We start from the raw sequence: 10,153 nt of genomic DNA, 5'->3' as shown, positions 1-10,153 counted from the left end.
TTGCGTGGTTCTCTTACTGGATTAATAACATTGGTTCTTAACTGAGGAAAATACTTATCTCTGTTGTACTGCATCATCCTGTCCTCTTCAGGGAAATCTCAACGCAGCTCACAAGTAGCAGCCGCCTCCGCTGTTGCCGTCCTGATCTAGACGGGAGCGGCGCGAAGCAATTCGGAGAGCGACCGCACGTCGCCCTCGTCGAGATTGGAGCTGGAGCCGCTGCTGTCGTCTGCCATGGATCGAATTGGGAAGAGGAGACAACATATTGGGAAGGGGAAAGAACAAATTGGGAAGAGGAGAAGACGGAGAGAGTGGAGTGAACTGAGGTCTAGGGTTTATCAAAGGGGATATATGTGGGGTCGGCATGGGTCGGGCCGACGTAGCGGACGAGCCCGGGCTGCCCCATATCCGCCCCATATTTGGGTTGGATATGATGGGCGCCGGACAACTCGGACGTCTGAGGATGGTTTGAGGCGCCTGTGTGAGTCAGTATTTTGTGACCGATCAACCCTTTCGGGCGTTTGAGGTCTGAGGCCCCATAGATGCTCTTAGAGGCAGTCGGAAAGAGAATTGTAATTTATTCGTTCAGACTTGATAGTTACCAGTGAAAAATAATAATAGTTTTTGGAGCCCTAACCCAAATTGCAGTAGTTTTATCCTATTTACTCTCTTTGCTGGTGTCGTTAGGTCTTTTCCAATGCAAAGATGCTTAGATGAGGTGCTAAGTGCATTATATAGTTTAGCAAGTCAACTCTCCAATGCATATGCGCTTAGCTTGTCTTGTCGTTGCCGCGCTTACTTTATTTAATGATTTAGCACCTAAACTCTGTCATGCATTGGTCAACTTCGGATTGCCTAGGTTCAGGTGCTTGACATTGGTTCTTTCTGGGATCATAAAATGCTCTCTCTTCTTTTAATTGCTGTGCCATGTCATTTTTTCGTTTATGTGACATGCTTAGCACTTGTCCATGACGAAGCACTGGGAAGGGCCTTAGATAATTCGACGGTGGCCGGATCCATCTGTATCAGCAATCGATTCCCGATGATTCGATTAAGGACTTTTTTTTTTGGAGGTAAGATTCGAAGAAGGAGCTGAGTAGTGTTGGTAGAGATGGATCACACGTCGATGCGGAGTAGTACCACTTTCGTGTTAAGGCATGCCGAACGCATAACTAATTAACTAAGTGTTGTTAGTCGTCTCTCGTCCTACTTACATCAAATAAAAATGGTTCAGAATTCATCGACGCAAATCCAAGCTCTAGATGAGGCGCAACCTACATGAAACGAACGACGACAGTGTTGCCAAATTTCCTGCAGTGGCACGACAAACACTGGAATTTGGGTGATACTCGCGACGGCAACCGCCAGAAGGCCAATCCTTCACCTACCATGTTCCTCGACACGAACCCATCCCTTTCACGATTCTCAATTCTTCAACGCAAAGGATTCGCGAGACAACACGCCAATGAGATTGCAGAGACGGATGGCGGATTTCGGGTCCCGGGAGCCGTCGCCCGAAGGCTCCTCTATCCCCCTCACCCAACGCCCGTCCGAACGTGCGCGCCGTGACCAGGGCCGGGGCCCGCTCCACGTCACGTACATACTATCACCAAACACGGCCCTCCGTGCGCTACACCCTCCTGCACCGACCGGCGGCCGGGCCACGTGGGGCCGACGCGACGGTGACGGTGCAACCCACGAGCGCCGGGTGCACGGGTGCCGCCACGCTTCCCGGGCAAGGGGCAGGCAGCGGCACGCGCTTAATTACGCGACCAAACGGGCGCAGCCATCCCTCTCTCTCTCGCTCGTCTTCCTTGCCCCCTCGCGCAACAGCAGCGCCACAACGCAGTGAGTGGCACTTCCGTGATTTCGCCGCCGCGGGGGGCGGGCGGAGGAGAGAAGGAGGGAAGGAGGCCATGGGCAACGCCAGCGGCAGGGAGGAGGACGCCGCCGCGCCCGGGGAGGCCGACGCCGCCGACGTCGACGTGGAGGACGGAGGCGACGACTCCTCGGCCCGCGGCTTCCCTCCCTACGGCGGAGGCGCCAACCACGTGCGCCGTGCGTGCTCGGTGGGTGTCGTGGGGGCCAGCGCCGGGCCCGGATCGCCGCCCGGGAGCCCCGGCCGCTCCCTCTCGCCGCGGATGTTCGTGCCCCAGGTCAGATCACCAGATCCCGCACCCTCTTCTCCATTTCCTTGCTCGCTCTACTGCTACAGAGTTTGGTTCGGTTCGGATGCCTAGTTTCCCCCCCTGCTGGTGCTCGTATGTGATCTCCAGATGTGGAGGTTCCACTGATTTCGTTGGTTGGTTGGTTGGTTGGTTGGTTGGTTGGCTGGCTGGTTGGCTTAGGGTCCCAACGCGAGGAGTGGCCGCGATCTGGAAATGGCTCGGTATCCTCCAAATTCACTTTTAGCTAATGCTGCCCTTCCTGTGGATAAACTGTTTGATCCCTGCGCGAGAATAGAGCAAAGAAGCGCGAGCCTACTTGCTGCTACTTCATCTTAGTATTACTGATTGTAATGACAATGCAGGAAGACACTTTGGCAGTCCTTTGTGCGAGCTTGATTGTTTTCTCCTAAGCAGCAAACTGTTTCAGAATAAGCTATGCTACTTGGACAGTAAACAGGGAGGTTCTATTATGTGTAAACTGTTGAATGACCGTTTGATTGTACAGACTTTTTATGGGTTTTTTCTGTTTTGATTAAAAGTTAACATGAAGCAGATTCGTTAGGTCTAGAATTTTCGTTTGCCCCTTGCCCAATAGTTAGTTTAGGCACTGTAATGGTGATGTGTAAGTTAGTCATGAGAATGATGTCTCCGTGTGGGTTGTCCAAGGAATTTATAGGCTTTCTGTTAGGGCTCTGGTTCATATCGACACTGATGCTGGTTTTCAGACCATGAATTTAGGTGCTTTTAAAAATTAAACTAATACTTGATATACAGTCGTACTGTAGGTCGTGTCTAAGCATTCAAAGGAAAAATATCGGGTTAATTTGTTCAATTAGAGTGGGTGACCTGATGTATATCGTTTTCTATTATTACGGCTGAAGATTGGATTGGTATGTCGGTCACCTTCCTTCTCATTTGTTTTCTCAGTGACATACTGTCTATTACTTCTGAACCAACCCTTCTGCTACATTCCTGGGATTATGCTATTACTGTCTGCAGAATGTAGATCTCTTGTGGTGCATTGACATCAAGTATTGGATATAATGTAACTATGCGTTAGGTGTTTTTATGATTAAAATAGGATTGCACCAGGGGTCAGCTTTGAGCCCTTATCTTTTTTGCTTTGGTGATGGATGAGGTCACAAGAGATATACAGGGAGATATCCCATGCTGTATGCTCTTTGCAGATGATGTGGTGCTAGTCAATGATAGTCGGACGGGGGCCAATAGGAAGTTAGAGCTATGGAGACGAACCCTTGTAATCGAAAGGTTTTAGACTTAGTAGAACTAAAACCGAGTACATGAGGCGCGGTTTCAGTACTACTAGGAACGAGGAGGAGGAGGTTAGCCTTGATGGGCAGGTGGTGCCTCAGAAGGACCTTTCGATATTTGGGGTCGATGCCCCGGAAGGATGGGAATATCGATGAAGATGTGAACCATCGAATCAAAGCCGGATGGATGAAGTGGCGCCAAGCTTCTGGCATTCTCTGTGACATGAGAGTGCCATAAATGCTAAAAGGCAAGTTCTATAGGACGGCGATTCGACCCATAACGTTGTATGGAGCTGAGTGTTGGCCGACTAAAAGGTGTCATATTCAACAATTAGGTGTGGCGGAGATGCGCATTTTGAGATGGATGTGTGGCCACACAAGGAAGGACCGAGTCCAGAATGATGATATATGAGAGTTGGGGTAGCACCGATTGAAGAGAAGCTTGTCCAGCATCATTGAGATGGTTTGGGCATATTCAGCGCAGGCCTCCAGAAGCTCCAGTGCATAACAGACGACTAAAGCGTGCCGATAATTTCAAGAGTGGTCGGGGTAGACCGAACTTGACATGGGAGGAGTCCGTAAAGAGAGATCTGAAGGACTGGAGTATCACCAAACAACTAGCCATGGACAGGGGTGCGTGGAAGCTTGCTATCCATGTGCCAGAACCATGAGTTGGTCGCGAGATCTTATGGGTTTCACCTCTAGCCTGCCCCAACTTGTTTGGGACTAAAGGCTTTGTTGTTGTTGTTGTTGATGCGTTAGGTGTTTTTCCATTCTCCTGGGCAGTAGCCTTAAGGATTGATTAAACTGAAAATAATTGAAGCAAATAAATATATGCAATTAGTAGTTGCCACAGCTGCTCCATTTATCAATTTTCTCATTGATGTCACTAGTAAAGCGGACACGTTCAAATCCATTAAATGAGTACATCGATGCTCACAACATGACTGTCCCGCTTAGCTTTGGAATGGCACAATATGGTGTTTTCATTTTTCTGTTTTCAGTGCATTTGCATGTTGATATCCTTTCGCCCTTTCTTACCTCGAACATGCACCCAAATCATCTTGCCCTTTACTTGGTAGAACCATATGAATCGAGTAGGCGCACAGATGGAAATGAGAAAATTCTGTTACATCTAGATGAACTGCAAGCATTATAAGCATAGGGGTAAAAATAACAAGGAATGCTCTATTCTAGTGAAATATGCAGTATTAAATATTTATGTCTTCATTTATTGCTATAAAACAAGGGTTAGATACAACATATGCATACACTCTTTCTCTCCTAGATACAACCTTAGAAACACCAAAACAATGGATGTTTTATTATGCAGTAAGACTAAGTGTGGTTCTCTTATGGTGTTGCCAGTACATAGCTTCTATAGCAGTTGGGGACTAAGGAGTCCAGTCGTATTAGAAAACGTCCAGAGGCAAAATAGCCGATATATAAGGATGCATTGTGTCTCAGTTTTAATCAGGCAAGAACAATCAATCACCCTCTCAAGTTATTCTCTCGTTTAAACCCATGTCTACCCAATCCCTCACAGCCATGCCCGTCTGGCTACAGCACAGTAGTTATCCCATGGTGAATCAAGGTTCACAACAATAGCTATATCTACGAGGAGAGAGAATGCGTAGATAAAGCCATTCCAATACATGGTATTATATTGTTACATCTGACGAGGTGGGAGTTAGAGGAGGCTCACAGAACAAGCGACTCCCTTGTTTTTCTGAAAATGCTACGCCTCCAGATGCTGCCTCTATATTTTTTTTGCTAGTTTGGTAGTCATGCTGTTAGGTTTTGGTTCCTTTTTCCTAGTTTTGATTTTTTGCATTGCTAGTTTTTGGTTTCTGTTTGACTCTGTTTTTCAGTTCTCTCTTTGTACAGTGTATCATTTTGACGTGTTCCTTCCGATGCAAAAAGACACATGTTTTGATGCATATTCGGAAAAGCAATATTACAACCTTACTGTCTCTCTTCTTTAACTCCCCTTGTAGCATCTATGGTTTCTGCTTATGTATCATTACATTGGGATTTGGGTGTAACCTTAATATCTCAGCCTTGTCTTCCTCTCAATAGTTCATCTATGTCTTCCTCTTTATAACAAGTTAGCAATCACAACTTTCATAGACTTTTTTTGTCTTTGATATAAACACTTGAGCAGTGGTGGAGTTCCTCTGATGCCATTATAGTAGGGTGGTTCAGAAGAAATGTGTTCATTCTTATAGGGTGCCTGCGAGTAAGTATACATATACAATTATGGATATAGATTCACTTTAGGGTTGAGCCTCCCAACAATATGGATATCACGTAGTGGCTGAGTTGATATTTCTATTTCTTCGAAAATTGTACTAATATCTGGCCTCTGCCCCGCTTTATTCTCTAAAACCTGCAAATCCTGAATGCTGATTCTTTTACACTTCTAATTGTCTGTGACTGATGTAAACGATCTAGTCTTCATGGTTAACAATATGGATTACTGCGACTACTGACTACAACTTTTCTTAGTTATGCACTTTGAAGTATAGGAAAGATACTCCCTCCGTCCCATAATATAAGAGTGTTTTTGACACTACACTACACTAGTTTAGTGTCAAAAACGCTCTTATATTATGGGACGGAGGGAGTACTAGATATCGGGCAATTTATACTGTCTGGGGTTGTGATGTAAAAGATCCAGTCTTAATGGTTTACAATTCGATTTCTGAGACTATTGACCAAAATCTTTCTTAGTTTTGCACTTCGAAAGGATAGAAGGCCAGAGATTAGATATTTAATCATGGCTTGCTAGATCAATACATCCATAGTAGTGTTAACACAAACACAAGTACTTAGTTGATCCTGATACCACTAAATCTTGGAAGTGTTGATGTCTTTACTAGTGTTAACACAAACACAAGTACTTAGTTGATCCTGATACTACTAAATCTTGAAAGTGTTAACTCAAAAAAAAAAAATCTTGAAAGTGTTGATGTCTTTATTGCGCATAGGCTAACTATTGATGTCTTTGTTGTGTATATATGTATTCTGATCCATTTGCTAAGAAAACCAAGCATTTCTGATGTAAGGTATTTCTTTCAGTTACCTGTAACTGCTTAACCAGTATATAAAGCATATCAATACAGTCTCAAAACTTAATGAAAATCATTATTATCTTATCCTGGGATTTGCTAAATGACTAAGATGGGTTTTGTTATCTGTCATTTATAATCTTTTTATCTGTGTTATCCTACTCCAAATGTTTTCATCTATCTTTTCTTTAGGATAAGATATTTTCATCTATCTAATACTACAAATGTTTGCATTCTTTGTATTGATTACTAGTACAATTTTGCAGACACCTGTACCTCCATTGCAAAGACCTGCTATCTTTAATGTGTGAAGCAAGAGCATTCTTTGTATTAATTACTACAATTTTGCAGACACCTGTACCTCCATTGCAAAGACCTGCTGATGTAACTCCAGTATTCGATGAAATACTGATGAATGAACAAGAAGAAGAATTTGATGGCCCCCCTCAAAAGGAAATACCTGCTTTGATTGTGTGGACTCTTGGAGGAAAGAATGTATCTGTTGAAGGATCTTGGGATAACTGGAAATCAAGGTAACTGATTAACGCAAAAATGGAACTACTGCACATATGATGAATATATATACATTTTTTTACGATCTGTTAATCACATGATCTCCTTGATTACGGACCCACTGGCCGTTCGTTGGTTTGACCGATAATAATAAAATTTATGGAAATACACTGTGTATATGTTCAATGCAAGACCTCCTCAGTAAAACTGTAACTCTGGAATGCAGCAAATTTTATTCTGATGATGTTCATACGTACATCGCAGGAAACCGATGCAGAAATCTGGAAAAGATCATTCTCTTCTGTTGATCCTTCCTTCTGGAGTTTATCGTTATAGATTTGTTGTAGATGGAGAGAGGAGATGTTTTCCTGACCTTCCATGTGAAACTGATGCCATGGGCAATGCTGTTAACCTACTTGATGTTCATGTGAGTTTCCTTTCTTCTTCAAGAATGAAACCTTTTTTTTTTCCTTCTTGAGCAACATGCTTGTGAAGAAACAAATTGATCAAATGCATATAAACAGACTTTACGCAACCTATCGTGCCTCGCATTTGTTTTTAGCTTTACTCACTCGTAGACCAGGTTATAAATAAATGTGAAAGGCACTTAGAGAGGTTGTTCGCTCTATGCTTAAACTGACAAGAGCTTTACAGTTGTCTGGAAGGACCTGTTCTGTACTAATTGCACTGATTCTTATATTTAATAGGTGTTGATAATTGCCTTTAGTTTGGTGTTGGTTAAATATCTGTTTATGGATATATGGAGTACTTGAATTCAAGAATTGAAGTTATTGCATTGGCTGCTATTTTTCTTGGCTATTAATTACGTGCTATTGGTAATAAACCATATGAGACTTATCAAACTTCGATGTCAACTTGGGATCAGCAAAACTAATAATGACCTTTGGAGACAGTTATGGGAATAAAGAAAGCAATACACACTTACATTCAGCCAATTGTAAATATGATTGTTCATAGGCAATGTTAAGATAAAACTGGAATATTTATGCTGAAATTGCCCCTTCCATTGTCCTCTTAAATTTGGAATTTCTTTTCATGCATGCAGGATTTTGTTCCTGAAAGTGTTGAAAGTGTATCAGAATTTGAGGCTCCTCCATCCCCAGAATCTAGCTACAGTTTCCAGTCACCCGAGGAAAAGGACTTTGCGAAGGAGCCACCTGCTCTTCCGTCTCAGCTTCACCTCGGCGTTCTTAACTCACAGAACTCGGAGGAAATATGTGCACGGCCCCAACACATCGTCCTCAACCACCTTTTCATCGAGAAGGGTTGGGGTGCCCATCCGCTGGTGGCTCTTGGTGTAACCCACAGATTTGAGTCCAAATATGTAACGGTCGTCTTGTATAAGCCCATAGAACGATAGCATAGCAGCCGCATGAAGTTGAAGCTAATGCTTGACAACTCACCGCGAAACCAGCAACGAACAGCAACAGCGTGGCCTCTCCCTGTAAAAGCACTTCAGGTACAGGAATATTTTCGATAACTTGAAGGAGGTTCTAGTCGTGATATTGCTCCCCTTCTGTATACCTCCTGGCGGACGGCCTTATCGTCGTGAGTTAATACATATACTTGTTGTTGTTTCCAACCCCTCGGGAATGATACGTGTAGAATTGTCACCGAAAAGTGAGAACTGAGAACCGTGGGACTCCACTGAAACGCTAGGCTTCAGAGTTAGATCTTGTGATCCTTTTTCTTCATTGTTTTTCATGGTGATGATGGTGTTGTGTAATAATACAAAGCTACCGGTTACCATTGTCTCTGCGTTGCCATTGTTTTAAGCAAGCTGCCGTTGTCTCTGCGTTGCCATTGTGTAATAATAGTGCTCCCAGGCTGCAAGCTGCCATTGTCTCTGCGTTGCCATTGTTTTATGCACTGGTTTGCTTTGCCTGTTCAGATGTTGCGAGAGCATGAACCTTGTACAGTGTACATACACAGGCACAGCAGTGGACAGATCAACTTTTACAAGTGCCATTCTTCTGTCGCTGCTGCAGAAGCGTGGCAGGCTGTTAAAATCACCTGGAAATTCTAGAAGGAAGGCATTCGTGTTGATAGCGTCGGGGCTGGGAACAGTTGGTGCCACTAAGAGCAGAAGGATTGTGTGCGATTAAAGAAGCGTCAAATCTTTCCTCGTATCATCTCCATCACCCACCCATGTTGATGTTTGCGACTGAGCCAGGGTGAGAAAGTGGCGGGACATTGCACGTTGGGTAGGTAGTAGCGGCACAGCATCGCTCCAGTAAAAAAGTAACTAGATGGGGCAGGCAGCACCCAGTCGACTGGAACGGATCATTCTGGCTTTGCAGCGTCGCCGCAGTGGCTGGCTGCACGCCCATCAATGATGCATGCCTGCCTCACGCCCTCCCCTCCCCTTCCCGCCTGCGAGCCTCTGTCTCCGTCCTCTCCATCTCTCTCACCATGATTCGGTTCGGCCGCTGTGGCGCCAGTTGAATGGACGCACTCGGTCGGCCGCGTCCTTCGGCTCCTCACTCTCACTGTCACCGTCGATCGATCGGTCTCTGCTCCCTGCGCGCGTGTGCTGTGTGTACCGGTGTCGCCCCGCCTCCGCGGGGACGTCCTCTCCTCGGCGTGCAGTGCACACAGGACGCACGCCACCGTCTGTGTCGCCAAGTGACCAGGAATGAGTCCCGCGTGCTCCAACGCGAGAGGTCCCGCCCTCGTCGTGCTCGCATCCTGCTGCCTGAGCGAAAATCTCGGCGCCAGCATCATGAAGCAACAGTCAAGGCGTCAATTATTGCTCTACTCTGCCCAGGACCCCCGCACCGACTGTTCCTCCTCGATCCATCCACTCGAGTCCTGACGGCAGGATTGTTCGGATGTTTCATGTAGGCCACGCTTTACTGCAGCTCGGTAGCCAACTTTGGATCGCCGAGGCTAGTGCTTAGCTTGCTCTTCGCCGAGGACTGGCCAAATTTCGTGTTTTGACCCTTTTGGGTAAAATCGGGATTTGACACCTGTTTGCAACTTTTTTAAAATCTAACCCTTTTGCTACCGCCAAGGTTTATGGTGGTAGGTTTGAACAGGCTAGCGCCGTGGCTACCGGCGGTAGGTTAACGGCAGGCAGCCATTACTGGGCTGTCATGTCCTAACCGCC

The 10,153-nt window shown here is 45.4% G+C and overlaps 1 protein-coding gene across 1 annotated transcript; it reads left to right on the top strand.

The window, feature by feature from the left end:
• Positions 1-1,778: 1,778 nt before the first annotated feature.
• LOC109770856 (SNF1-related protein kinase regulatory subunit beta-1) lies at positions 1,779-8,837 on the top strand. The gene is made up of 4 exons (XM_020329572.3): positions 1,779-2,156; positions 6,862-7,043; positions 7,288-7,450; positions 8,090-8,837. Exons 1-4 carry the CDS (start codon positions 1,917-1,919, stop codon positions 8,402-8,404), a joined length of 900 nt encoding a protein of 299 aa, XP_020185161.1. The 5' UTR covers positions 1,779-1,916; the 3' UTR covers positions 8,405-8,837.
• Positions 8,838-10,153: the final 1,316 nt, after the last annotated feature.

Source organism: Aegilops tauschii, chromosome 4, assembly GCF_002575655.3.
Source record: "Aegilops tauschii subsp. strangulata cultivar AL8/78 chromosome 4, Aet v6.0, whole genome shotgun sequence".
Taxonomy (NCBI): Eukaryota; Viridiplantae; Streptophyta; class Magnoliopsida; order Poales; family Poaceae; genus Aegilops; species Aegilops tauschii.
This window is presented reverse-complemented; position numbering and strand designations above follow the sequence as displayed.